We start from the raw sequence: 14,569 nt of genomic DNA on the forward strand, positions 1-14,569 counted from the left end.
TCTTCAACAAGTAGTTATGTAAGGATGATATTTTTTTTCTTCTGTTTTTTTTTTTGGCATGGGCAGGCTCCAGAAATCAAACCCAGGTCTCTGGCATGGCAGGTGAGAATTCTGCCATGGAGCCACCGTTGCATTGCCTGAGGATGATAATTTTTTAATACAGTTTTATCGAGATATGTTCATACAGCATATATAGATGGTAATTTTAAAGAGGTAATTATTTTATCTGCATTTCCATATGAGCCTTATAGCAAATAACTTGATTCTTTGCTCAGCCTTCAGTTATTCATCCAAAAGGAAGGAAGCAATAACAGAGATTATTCAAATAGTACATTATAAAAGGAGTCGAAAGCATTTCTACTATATTTTAATATGGTCCAACAGTTTTGTTCCCATAGTAGATTTATTTATTTGTTTATTTTTATTTTTTCTGAAAGAGTTTTTTTATTTTTAAATTTAAAATTTTTTTTATTTTTTTAAATTAAAAAAACACCAATTAAATGCAAACATTCCTATTTTGGTCACTCTGTTCTACATATATAATTAGTAATTCACTATATCATCACATAGTTGCATATTTATCATTGTGATCATTTTTTAGAACTATGCATCAATTCAGAAAAAGAAATAAAAAGACAACAGAAAAAGAAATAAAGCGAAAAGAGAAAAAATATATATATATACATACCATACCCTTACCCCTCCCTTTCATTGATCACTAGCATTTCAAACTAAATTTATTTTAACATTTGTTCCCCTTATTATTTATTTTTATTCCATTTGTTCTACTCGTCTCTTGACAAGGTAAATAAAAGGCGCATCAGACGCAAGGTCTTCACAATCACACAGTCACACTGTGAAAGCTATATCATTATACAATCATCATCAAGAAATATGGCTACTGGAACACAGCTCTACATTTTCAGGCAGTTCCCTCCAGCCTCTCCATTACATCTTGAATAACAAGGGGATATCTACTTAATGCGTAAGAATAACCTCCAGCATAACCTCTCGACTGTATTTGGAGTCTCTCAGCCATTGACACTTTGTCTCATTTCACTCTTCCCCCTTTTGGTCAAGAAGGTTTTCTCAATCCCTTGATGCTGAGTCTCAGCTCATTCTAGGGTTTTTCTCAATCTCTTGTGCTGAGTCTCAACTCATTCTAGGATTTCTGTCCCACGTTGCCAGGAAGGTCCACACTCCTGGGAGTCATGTCCCACATAGAGAGGGGGAGGGCAGTGAGTTTGCTTGTGTTGGCGAAAGAGAGAGGCCACATCTGAGCAACAAAAGAGTCTCTCTTGGGGTGACTCTTAGGCCTAAATTTTAAATAGGCTTGACCTATCCTTTGTGGGGTTAAGTTTCATATGAACAAACCCCAAGACTGGGGGCTCAGCCTATAGCTTTGGTTGTCCACACTGCTTGTGAGAATATCAAGAATTCAACTTGGGGAGGTTGAATTTTCCCCCGTTCTCACCATTCCCCAAAGGGGACTTTGCAAATACTTTTCCACGCACTGATCAAATCATCTGGTATTCATCGGGGCATCACGGTGGACGAACCAACAAAATCTCATGAGTAGACTTATTTTTAATAGCTTTATTTCCTTAGTAGATTTACTTTTTTTTTAGTATTCCCAAGGTTTAGAGATGAAGATGTGCTTATATATGTAGTCCTTGCCCATGTACAACTAAAGTATAGTCAGCTCTGCCAGTTGGTGTGTTGTTAGCCCAGAATTAACATTGTGATTAATTTAGGGTTTGATTGTCTGGGATGGTCATCAAGAGTGAGCCTTGTTCTTGCCCAATAGTCTTGTTCTGGTTCATTCATATCTGGATTTCTAGTTTTGAACTATGATAGATAATAAATGTTTGCTCGTTGAATTAATAAGTGGATATCGTTACTTCAAATATAGTTGTTGTTATTTAATGAATTTTTGATGGAACATTCATTTTGAATCCAGAACATTATTTTCTTCCCCCTAAAAACCTTTGACTCCTTTAGTGAAGATCTCTGCCATGAATATATTATTCAGTAATGTTAGGAAGTGCAAGAAGGCTCTTTACTGTTTTAGTGGGTTTTAGCTATGAAAATTCTAGTAGAGACCGCTAAATTGTCCAGGGTTCATGAAGAAAATGGAAGTTCCTTGATGATGCAAAAATCACTTGTGAGCCAGTTATTTTCAGCTTTCCCCTCACCAGACCTTTAATGAATTCTTCATTGAAAAGTGAAATTGACTGATATGCACTTCTCTGATTGAGATCCCATTTTAAGTGGCCCCTGTTGAGCCACAGGGGAAAGAGGAGCTGAGGTCATAGATCTGTTCATGCACAGATTGTACGGTCAGGGTCCATAGGGTGAAACACTGATTTTATATTTCACTCTGTCTCCTTGTCCTTTTTAAGGTTACTGAGGAAGGGATTTTATGTGGGGTAATTTGAATTCTCTGGCTTGTTCCCATAGTTTCATCAATTTTGTCATTCCCAATTTACTCCATGAAAAACAATGAAAGTTTTATTGGTCCTTAGTACAGCTCTGAATATTAAATGAAAGTCGACTTTTTTTTTTAAACACGACTCTTTAATCCACAATGGGCTTGGCCTCTGTCCTCTACTTTTGCTGTCCCTCTTGGGGCCCATGGCCTCAGTCTTCCTTATGTCATTGCTTTTGTTTGCTTTGCTGGACCAGTAATTGCAGCCTGCAAACGTTGATGTACTAACTTCTTTTTCTATTGATCTATTTATCTTAGAGACTGTTAGAATAATTTATATCCCTTTAACTTTTCTGCTAGGAGACTGGATGATAATATTCGAACCGTTGTGAGAGGTCAAACAAATGTGGGGCAGGATGGAAGACAAGTAAGTAACTTATTCCTCCATATTAATTAAATTCCTCTAATTTCTCTGAGATTCTAGCGCCCAAATGGCCAAAATGTTTATCTGCCTGCTTGCAGAACGCTTTCTTACTGATCTGTCCCAAAACTTGTACCTCCTGTAACAGGGGTGAGTTGCCCAGACCAGCTATGCACTCTGTGTTCATTGGACCAGGAGTATTTGTTATAGCGTAATTCACCTAGGGCTGGGAGCATGCAGGCTAAAGTGAGAAAACCAAAGATTCCTTGGCTTTCTCCTTAGTGCCAGTCATCTCTTGTGGCTTCCTTTATTTTGTCAACTATAGCTAAATAAAGTTGCTACTTTTGTCTTACCAGGGAAGTTGTTGGGGTTTTGCTATTATTTTTGTTACTACAAAAGATACTAACCTGACGTAACTACAAGTCTTCATACTTTACTTTGCTGGCAAACAGAGGTAACTGTAAATACATTTCAAAGTTTTATAGTTCTTTTCGGATCCAGCTAATCAGGACATTTGGAAGAGGAAAAAGATGTGTATGAGAAGGGGATATTTCTGGTGATTAAGGGGCTGAATGTTATCTGTTAACCATTTTCCTTTTCGTTCAGGTTCTGTTCTTCTGTTTAAGGATCATATTTCAGCAATTGTTGTCATAACAGAAATGCTGAGCATGCCTTTTCTAGTCAGCCTCTCTTACAATATCCGGACCTTCCTATTCAAGTATTAGTTTAATTAGGTGCACCTTTCTAATAGCTTCAATTCTGTTGGTCCTTTTTGATATTTTTAGTGCAGCTATCAAATTTCTAAAAATGATCCTTCTGCTGCCAAGATTTGTTTGTTCGTTTTAGAATCCTGTATAGAAATTTCCTGATCTCTGATATTCCTCTTTCCTTTGCTAGTCGCTCGTAGTTGAGTCCCTTTCTTTTACATTTTTAGTTTTATCTCTCTGTTTTTCCCAATATTTTTGGCTAATTTTACCTCTTAGTTAAGAGTCATCTAACATTGGCCAGTTTGTATGTAGTCTCCCTTCTCCCTTGTTATCGTCAGTATTTGTCTATAGACATATTAGCTTCCTATATCTGATCCTATTTTTCTAGTGCCTCGCATGGCTGTTAGTTCATATTGCTTTGCTTTTGTCTGTTTAAATATCTCCCAGAAGCACTGCTACTCTGATAGATAAGGTAGTTGTAAATGGGCCTTTACAGGTAACAAAGAGTAACAGGGTTGCTACAAACACTCAGGCCTCATTCTACTCAACTTTCTTAAAGTATGTCCGATCATCCTCCTCTTCAGAAACCTTCAGTGTCTTCTGTCTCCCAAGTTAAATCCAAGCCCCTTTGTTTAACATTTAAGGCTTCAACCACCTTTTCAATTCTGTCACCTGCTGTGTTCCTCCATACTGAAAACTCAATGTTCTGAAAGCATGCCCTGTGCTTTCTGCTCTTGTGCTGATGTACTTTCTGATGTCCTATGCTTTCTCTCCTTTCTTTTCCTTCCAGTAGCTATGCTTCAAAATGTTACCCATCCAAAGCCCAACTCAAATACTACCTTTATGAAATTTCTCTCTTCACCATATTTGGATGCACCAGAGAAATCAGAATTTTAGAACTAGAAGGAACTTGGAACTCATCTGGTTTTACAAATGAGAAAACTGAAGTTTAGTATCACTCAATTTAATGTATATATTTCTGTCTACCAGCTCCCATAGGCCTTGCTTGTACATTTCATTTGCCTCTAATGGTTTATTTTGATTTATTTAGTGAGCACATCTTATCCCCTTGACTAATTATGTGCTCCCTGAAGGCAAGGACTGTGTCTCTCTCATCTTTCCATTCCTTAATACGCATAGTCCACAAGCAATAACATTTTCTTCAACTTAAATATTTGGTCTATGTGAGATTGTTTATGAATTGCAAATAAGCAGAAGCCCTTTAACAAGAAACATCATTTTGATCCATGATTGAGTGTTCCTTTACAGTAGTTTAAAGCTGATTTGTGTCTACCTAGTCCCAGTTTACCGCTATTTGAAACAGTAACACTACTGTGTAGTGAGTCAGCCTATATTTCAAATGGCCCCACTAGAAACCTTGAAATACTTGAGAATGTGTTATTTAAAGTCCCAAGAATGTTAAAATAAAGTGAACAGTTCATCAGAACTTTTTATTGGATTGTACTCTGTAGATAAATATCTTATAGTTACTTATGTTTTAACCTGTGGGCCACAAATTAGCAGTATTGGAGAGCCAGGCCCAGAATCAGGCAGCCTGGAGGAGTGTCGGCATTCCCCACCTTTCACTTATTAATAGGTCACAGGTTGCTACAGCAGAACAGGTCACATTTCAGAGAGCAAGACCACATTTTCAAGAATGTTTAGATAGCATTTCAATCTGTGATGGAATTTTGTATTCGTCTCCTTAGAATCCAGACAGAAAGGAAACCCAGAAGGAATAATTGCTTTTCCTGTCATCCCCTCCATCTGTCTTTTCCAACAGTTTGTAATGCAAGCTGAAGTAGAGACTTTTTTTCCAGGGAGCTTTTGCGTCCTGTCCTTGTGAACTCCCAGGGGTGAAGGCCTTGCTCTCCAGCCCTGGATGGCTGGTGGTTTGCTGAAGGGAGTCTCTGTTTGACTGGCACAAACTTGGAAGAATTATGAATGTTCCAAAATCTTGAATTTTGTAGGTCAAGAGGCCCTTATTCCCCTCTTCCCTGGAATACAGGGAAAGTTCACTTTTAGAACTTGTTTCCTAAACTTTAAGGAATGCTAAGGAGAAGAAGAGAGCAGTAATATGGACAAAAGGAAGTTTTCTTTTTATTGAGTTTATCTTGATTGTGTTCAACCAGAACAAACATACTTTTTTATCGTAAATAAGGGCAAAGTATTTACTTTACATTCATTGTGTCTTAAAAATACTTTTCTTTTTTAAGCAGAAAATTCTTTTTGAAAAGCATTATTTCTGACTCAAGTTGTTTGTGAGGAATGTGATTTAGAAATTAAACACACAGTGTTGCAGTTTCTTTAGTTTCTTGATATTTCTTAAATACCAGCTACTTGGTTAGCACTCTGCTTAAGCATTGTAGAGAGTCATTGATTGTTGACTACCTCATTGTGTGTGCCGATTTGAGCTGGTCTAGTCTGTGGCCTCTTCTATGAACAGACAGCAATGTTCATCCACAATTAACATGGCATGGAATCTTTCCCCCATTTTTATCTGATGAAGTCATTAGTCAGAAGCTTTCATTAAATGCCCACGTGTTTGAAACTTTGTGGATAAGATGAGTAAATTCAACAAGTACGTGATTTGTCATGCTATGAAACTTGTCCAGTTCTCCAAGAATTAAAATGGGGAGCTCGAACATAGTTGAATGGAAGAAAAGAGTTGGCCAACCCTTGAGCCATTTCCAGGAAGATAATTGAAAAGGATCAAAGGAAGATCAGCCACTGGATTTCTGTCTCTTGACTGGAGCTTGGCTGCAAAATAACTATTTCTTTGATCAGAGCAAGACCTTAGTTTGGAAGGGGAAGAGAATTGTTCTTACCATCTCTACTCTGCTCATTAAAACTTTGATTTGGAAGAAGCCTTAGACAATTATAGCACAACCTTCCACTTAGTTTGGGAATCCTTTCTATGACATCTCCTACATTTCATTATTCTGCTTCCACTTAGATATTTAGAGTGATGGAAATTCACTACTGTTTCAATTTTGTACAGCTTCAATTGTAAGAAACTTCTTTCTTATACTGAGCTGAAATAGTAAAATGAATATCATTGTAATTTCTCATTCATCTTGGTTTTCCCAGATGAACCAGTGACAGTCTAATCCCTCCCTTATTCTCATGATAACTTCTGAAATTAAAATTGATACTATGTTCCCTTTTCTTGCTAAGCATTCTTAGTTTCTTCAACTTTATGATATAATTTCCAGACTCTTTGCCATCCCAGTTGTCTTGTGTATATAGCATTTAGGTATATTGTTTAAGCATACAATGAGACAGTTTACCTCCTTATTCTAACCTGGAGTTAACTTGGAAACTAGGGGCTTAGGGAGTCTGAAAATTCTGAGAAATTAATTATAAATTTTTATATGGATAGACTATTTCTGGAGAGAAGACTTGTGCTTGTTTGAAAATATGATGTACCCCAGAAAAGCCAAGTTTAATCTTGATCTACTCTTGTGGGTACTATAGGTTGGGAACTTTTGATTAGTTTATCTCCACAAAGATGTGATACACCCAGTTGTGGATGTGGCCTTTTGCTTAGATGGAGATGTGGGTCTTGATTAGTTTACTGGAATCCTTTAAAAGAGGAAACATTTTGAACAGAGTCAGAAATGACAGAGTCCACAGAAACTTCAGAGGAGAGCTTGGAACCCAGAAGACATTGCTATAAGATGTTAAGCAAACTAGAACCTGAGTAGACCCAAGGGAATCCAAGGGATGAAAGCCAGCCCTGGAGAAGCAAAGTGAGGAACCCCCACAGGAACAGAGGCTGAAAGCAACGGAGCCCAGGAGCCAGGGACCAGCAGATGCCAAGCTCGTGACGACCCAGGTGACAGAAGAGTTTCGGACCCATTGGGCTTTCTTGAGTGAAGGTAAACCCTTGTTGGTACCTTAATTTGGACACTTTCACTTCCATAGAACTGTAAACTTGTAACTTATTAAATTCCCTTTATAAAAGGTGTTCCATTTCTGGTATATTGCATTCTGGCAGCTTGCAGACTAGAACAACACCCTCAGTTTTCTGTATTCTCCAAGAAATCTGTGACCCTACAAGTTAAGGGCACTAATTTAAACACTGTTCTTCCATTAACATAAACTTAGATTTGGAAAATTTGTTTTTTCTTTTCTTTGCCTTTAAAAGTCATCATCTTTTATCTTTTTTAAAACTTATTTATTAATTAAAAAAAATGTTAACAACAAATGAACAAAAACATTCTTAACATATGATCATTCCGTTCTACAATATAATCAGTAATTCACAATATCATCAATAGTGGGATATTCATCATCATGCTCATTTCTTAGAACATTTGCATCAATTCAGAAAAAGAAATAAAAAGACAACAGAAAAAGAAATAAAGCAAAAACAGAAAAAAAAAAGATTATACATACCATACCCCTTACCCCTCCCTTTCATTGATCACTAACATTTCAAATTAAATTTATTTTAACATTTGTTCCCCCTATTATTTATTTATTTATTTATTTATTTACATGGGCAGGTACCGGGAACCGAACCCAGGTCCTCTGGCATCGCAGGCAAGCATTCCTACCTGCTGAGCCACCGTGGCCCGCCCCTATTATTTATTTTTATTCCATATGTTCTACTCATCTTTTGACAAGGTAGATAAAAGGAGCATCAGACATAAGATTTTCACAATCACACAGTCACATTGTGAAAGCTATATCATTATTCAGTCATCATCAAGAAACATAGCTACTGGAACACAGCTCTACATTTTCAGGCAGTTCTCTCCAGCCTCTCCATTACATCTTGAATAACAAGGGGATATCTACTTAATGCTTAAGAATAACCTCCAGGATAACCTCTCGACTCTGTTTGAAATCTCTCAGTGTCAATCTCTCATTGACACTTTGTCTCATTTCACTCTTCCCCCTTTTGGTCGAGAAGGTTTTCTCAATCTCTTGATGCTGAGTCTCAGCTCATTCTAGGGTTTTTCTCAATCCCTGGATGCTGAGTCTCAACTCATTCTAGGATTTCTGTCCCATGTTGTCAGGAAGGTCCACACCTCTGGGAGTCATGTCCCACGCAGACAGGGGGAGGGTGGTGAGTTTGCTTGCTGTGTTGGCTGAAGAGAAAGGCCACATCTGAGCAACAGAAGAGGCTCTCTTGGGGTTACTCTTAGGCCTAAATTTTAAATAGGCTTGACCTATCCTTTGTGGGGTTAAGTTTCATATGAACAAACCCCAAGACTGGGGGCTCAGCTTATAGCTTTGGTTGTCCACACTGCTTGTGAGAATATCAAGAATTCAACTTGGGGAAGTTGAATTTTCCGCCTTGCTCATCATTCCCGATGGGAACTTTGCAAATACTTTTCCACTCACTGATCAAATCACTCTGGACAAACCAACAAAAAATCTCATGCCCTACCCAACGTTTCATGTACTTATGGTGTTCAACCAAGCTATCTACATAAGTTATATTAGGAAATGCACTAGTCAAAATATAAATTTTGTACCAAATAAACACTTTTTGCTTTAGTCTCACACATAAGTTGAAATTTTTAAATATTAATTACCATCTATTTTCAGCACCCTGCAGTAATGACATTCCTTTGTTCTTCCTCATGCAAAAACATTTTTAAAATTTGTACATTTAGTCACTATCATTTTACACTCTAGGCATTCCTAGATTATCCCATCTCAATCTTTATCGTCTTTCTTTCTAATTTCATTTATACCCCCAGCCCTCCTCCCTCTGTCATTCTCACATTCAGCTTCATTCAGTGTTCTAACATAATTGTATTACAGTTAAGTAGTAGTGTGCTGTCCATTTCTGAGTTTCTATATTCAGTCCTGTTGCACAATCTGTATCCCTTCAGCTCCAATTACCCAATATCTTACCTTATTTCTATCTCCTGATGGTCTCTGTTACCAACGTAATTTCTCCAAGTTTATTCACTAATGTCAGTTCATATCAGCGAGACCATACAGTATTTGTCCTTTTGTTTCTGGCTAATCTCACTCAGCATAATGTCCTTAAGGTCCATTCATGTTGTTACATACTTCATAACTTTATTCTGTCTTACAGCTGCATAGTATTCCATCGTATGTATATACCACAGTTTGTTTAGCCACTTGTCTGCTGATGGACACTTTGGCTGTTTCCATCTCTTTGCAATTGTAAATAATGCTGCTATAAACATTGGTGTGCAATGTCCATTTGTGTCCTTGCTCTCATGTCCTCTGAGTGGATACCTAGCAATGGTATTGCCGGGTCATATGGCAATTCTTTATTTAGCTGTTTGAGGAACCACCAAACTGCCTTCCACAGCAGTTGTATCATTTGACATTCCCACCAACAGTGGATAAGTGTGCCTCTTTCTCCACATCCTCTCCGGCACTTGTCATTTTCTGTTTTATTGATAATGGCCATTCTGGTTGGTGTGAGATGATATCTCATTGTGGTTTTGATTTGCATTTCCCTAATAGCCAGGGAAGTTGAGCATCTTTTCACGTGCCTTTTGGCCACTTGTATTTTCTCTTCTGAGAAGTGTCTGTTCACGTGTTTTGCCCATTTGTAATTGGGTTGTCTGTCTTTTTGTTGCTGAGTTGAACAATCTCTTTATAAATTCTGGATACTAGACCTTTATCTGAAGCGTCGTTTCCAAATATTGTCTCCCATTGTGAAGGCTGTCTTTTTACTTTCTTGATCAAGTTCTTTGATGCACGAAAGTGTTTAATTTTGAGGAGTTCCCATTTCTTTCTTTCTTTCTCAATGCTCTTGCTTTGGGTGTAAGGTCTAGAAAACCACCTCCAAGTATAAGATTTATAAGATATTTTCCTATATTTTTCTTCCAACAGTTTTATGGTCTTAGATCTGATGTTTAGGTCTTTGATCAATTTTGAGTTAACTTTTGTATAGGGTGTGAGATATGGATCCTCTTTCATTCTTTTGCATATGGATATCCAGTTCTCTAGGCACCATTTACTGAAGAGACTGTTCTGTCCCAGGTGAGTTGGCTTGACTGCCTTATCAAAGATCAATTTCCGTAGATGCCAGTACCATGCTGTTTTGATCATTGTAGCTTCATAATATGCCTTAAATCAGGTAGCATGAGACCTCTGACTTCATTTTTTTTTCTCAGGATACTTTTAGCTATTCGGGGCACCATGCCCTTCCAGATAAATTTGGTTATTGGTTTTTCTATTTCTGAAAAGTAAGTTGTTGGGATTTTAATTGGTATTGCATTGAATCTGTAAATCAATTCAGATAGAATTGACTTCTTAAGTTTATTTAGTTTTCCAATCCATGAAAATGGTATGCCCTTTCATCTATTTAGGTCTTCTGTGATTTCTTATTGCAATTTCTTGTAGTTTTCTCTGTATCGGTCTTTTGTCTCTTTAGTTAAATTTATTCCTAAATATTTTATTCTTTTGGTTGCAATTGTAAATGGAATTCGTTTCTTGATTTTCCCCTCAGATTGTTCCTTACTAGTGTATAGAAACACTACAGATTTTTGAGTGTTGATCTTGTGACCTGCCACTTTGCTGTACTTATTTATTAGCTCTAGTAGTTTTGCTGTGAATTTTTCGGGGTTTTCCACATATGGTATCATATCGTCTGCAACCAGTGAGTTTTACTTCTTCCTTTCCAATTTTGATGCCTTGTATTTGTTTTTCTTGTCTAATTGCTCTGGCCAGAAATTCCAACACAATGTTGAATAACAGTGGTGATAGTGGACATCCTTGTCTTGTTCCTGATCTTAGGGGGAAAGTTTTCAGTTTTTCCCCATTGAGGATGATATTAGCTGTGGGTTTTTCATACATTCCCTTTATCATTTTAAGGAAATTCCCTTGTATTCCTATCTCTTGAAGTGTTTTCAACAGGAAAGGATGTTGAATTTTGTCAAATGCCTTTTCTGCATCAATCGAGATGATCATGTGATTTTTCTGCTTTGATTTGTTGATATGGTGTATTACATTAATTGATTTTCTTATGTTAAACCATCCTTGCATACCTAGGATGAATCCTACTTGGTCATGATGTATAATTCTTTTAATGTGTTGCTGGATTTGATTTGCTAGATGTTGTTGAGGATTTTTGCATCTATATTCATTAGAGAGATTGGTCTGTAGTTTTCTTTTTTTTGTAATATCTTTGGTTTTGGTATGAGGGTGATATTGGCTTCGTAGAATGAATTAGGTAGCTTTCCCTCCTCTTCAGTTTTCTTGAAGAGTTTGAGCAGGATTGGTACTAATTCTTTCTGGAATGTTTGATAGAATTCACATGTGAAGCCATCTGGTCCTGGACTTTTCTTTTTGGGGAACTTCTTAATGACTGATTCAGTTTTTTTACTTGTGATTCGTTTGTTGAAGTTGTCTGTTTCTTCTCAAGTCAAAGTTGGTTGTTCATGCCTTTCTAGAAAGTTGTCCATTTCATCTACATTGTTGTATTTATTAGCATAAAGTTGTTCATAATATCCTGTCATTACTTCCTTTATTTCTGTGGGGTCAATGGTTATTTCTCCTCTTCCATTTCTAATCTTATTTATTTGCATCCTCTTCTTCTTATTTTTGTCAATCTTGCTAAATGTTTATCAATCTTATTGATTTTCTCATAAAACCAGCTTCTGGTTTTGTTGATTTTCTCAATTGTTTTCTTGTTCTCAATTTCATTTATTTCTTCTGTAATCTTCATTATTTTTTTCCTTTTGCTTGCTTTGGGGTTAGTTTGCTGTTCTCTCTCTCTACTTCTTCCAAGAAGAAGTGGACTGTTAATCCCTCGATTTTTGCCCTTTCTTGGTTTTTGATATAGGCATTTAGGGCAATGAAATTCCCTCTTAGCACTGCCTTTGCTACATCCCATAAGTTTTGATATGTTGTGTTTTCATTTTCATTTGCCTCGAGATATTTACTGATTTCTCTTGTAATTTCTTCCTTGACCCACTGGTTGTTTAAGAGTGTTGAGCCTCCACATATTTGTGAATTTTCTGGCACTCTGCCTATTATTGATTTCCAACTTCATTCCTTTATGATCTGAGAGTATGTTTTGTATGATTTCAGTCTTTTCAAATTTATTGAAATTGATAAATTTCAATTTCACTTGCTTTGTGACCCAGCATATGGTCTGTCCTTGAGAATGATCTGTGAGCACTTGAGAAAAAGGTGTATCCTGTTGTTGTGGGGTGTAATGTTCTATAAATGTCTGTTAAGTCTAGCTCATTTATTGTATTATTGAATTTCTCTGTTTCTTTATTGATCCTCAGTCTAGACGTTCTGTCCATTGATGGGAGTGGGAAATTGAAGTCTCCAACTATTATGGTAGATGTGTCTATTTCTTTTTTCAGTGTTTGCCGCATGTATTTTGGAGCATTCTGGCTCGGTGCATAAATATGTGTGATTGGGGCAGGCCACGGTGGCTCAGCAGGTAAGAATGCTCACCTGCCATGCCCGAGGACCCGGGTTCGATTCCCGGTGCCTGCCCATGTTAAAATATATATGTATGTGTGTGTGTGTGTGATTGTTATATCTTCGTGCTGAATTGTTCCTTTTATTAATACATAGTATCCTTCTTTGCCTCTTTTAATTGTTTTACATTTGACGCTTAATTTGTTGGATATTAGTATAGCTACTCCTGCTCTTGTCTGATATCTTTTCCTAACCTTTCACTTTCAACCTATGTTTATCCTTGGGTCTAAGATGTGTTTCCTGTAGACAGCGTATAGATGGGTCCTGTTTTTTAATCCATTCTGCCAGTCTATGTCTTTTGATTGGGGAGTTTAATCTATTGACATTTAGTGTTATTACTGTACAGGTGGTACTTTCTTCTACCATTTTGCCTTTTGGATTTTATATGTCATATCTAATTTTCCTTCTTTTTACCGTTACTCATAGTCTTCCTTTCTACACTCTTCTCCACACCTCTCTGTTCTGTCTTTTCATATCTGTCTCTAGTGTTCCCTTTAGTATTTCTTGAAGAGCTGGTCTCTTGGTCACAAATTGTCTCCGTGATTTTTTGTCTGAAAATGTTTTAATTTCTCCCTCATTTTTGAAGGACAATTTTGCTGGATATAGAATTCTTGGTTGGCAGTTTTTCTCTTTTAGTAATTTTAATATATCATCCTACTGTCTTCTCGCCTCCATGGTTTCTGCTGAGAATTCTATGCATAGTCTTATTGGGCTTCCCTTGTATGTGATGGGTTGCTTTTCTCTTGCTGCTTTCTGCTGAGAATTCTATGCATAGTCTTATTGGGCTTCCCTTGTATGTGATGGGTTGCTTTTCTCTTGCTGCTTTCAAGATTCTCTCTTTCTCTTTGATCTGTGACATTTTGATTAGTAAGTGTCTTGGAGTACGTATATTTGGATCTATTTTCTTTGGGGTACACTGCACTTCTTAGATCTGTAATTTTAAGTCTTTCATTAGAGTTGGGAGATTCTCAGTGATAATTTCCTCCATTAATTTTTCTCCTCCTTTTTTTCTTTTCCTCTGGGACATCCATAACACGTATATCGTGTACTTCATATTGTCCTTCAATTCCCCAAGTCCCTGCTCATATTTTTCCATTTTTTCCCCTATATTTTCTTTTTCTTGTCGGATTTCAGATGATCTGACCTCCAGTTCACTAATCCTATCTTCTGCCTCTCAGAATCTAACATTGTAGGTTTCCATTGTTTTTTTCATCTCTTCTACTGTCTTTCATTCCCATAAGTTCTGTGATTTGTTTTTTTAGACTTTCCATTTCTTCCTTTGTTCATTCCTTGCATTCTTTATATCCTCCTTCAGTTCACTGATTTGATTTTTGATGAGGTTTTCCATGTCTGTTTGTATATTCTGATTTAATTGTTTCAGTTCCTGTATCTCACTTGAATTGTGAGTTTGTTCCTTTGACTGGGCCATATCTTCAATTTTTCTAGTGTGATTTTTTTTTTTTGCTGGCATCTAGGCATTTAATTCCCTTAATTAGTTTATTCTAGAGATTGCTTTCACTTCTTTTATCTAGGATTTTCTTGCTGGATGAATTTGTTTTCTATCTGTTCTTT

At 36.9% G+C, this 14,569-nt stretch overlaps 1 protein-coding gene and 1 long non-coding RNA gene across 2 annotated transcripts in view; one reads left to right on the top strand and one right to left on the bottom strand.

Annotated features, from left to right (window-relative positions):
- Positions 1 to 14,569, top strand: part of VPS53 (VPS53 subunit of GARP complex) — a 269,084-nt gene that overhangs the window by 32,279 nt on the left and 222,236 nt on the right. The window contains exon 4 of the mRNA XM_077165441.1: positions 2,789 to 2,855. Within this exon, the coding sequence (XP_077021556.1) occupies positions 2,789 to 2,855 (67 nt within the window). The remainder of the gene's footprint in view (positions 1 to 2,788; positions 2,856 to 14,569) is intronic.
- The window catches only part of LOC143687975 (uncharacterized), a 77,801-nt gene that overhangs the window by 19,388 nt on the left and 43,844 nt on the right, over positions 1 to 14,569 (bottom strand). The window lies entirely within an intron of this gene.

The sequence above is a fragment of the Tamandua tetradactyla genome, chromosome 6 (genome assembly GCF_023851605.1).
Source record: "Tamandua tetradactyla isolate mTamTet1 chromosome 6, mTamTet1.pri, whole genome shotgun sequence".
NCBI lineage: Eukaryota > Metazoa > Chordata > Mammalia > Pilosa > Myrmecophagidae > Tamandua > Tamandua tetradactyla.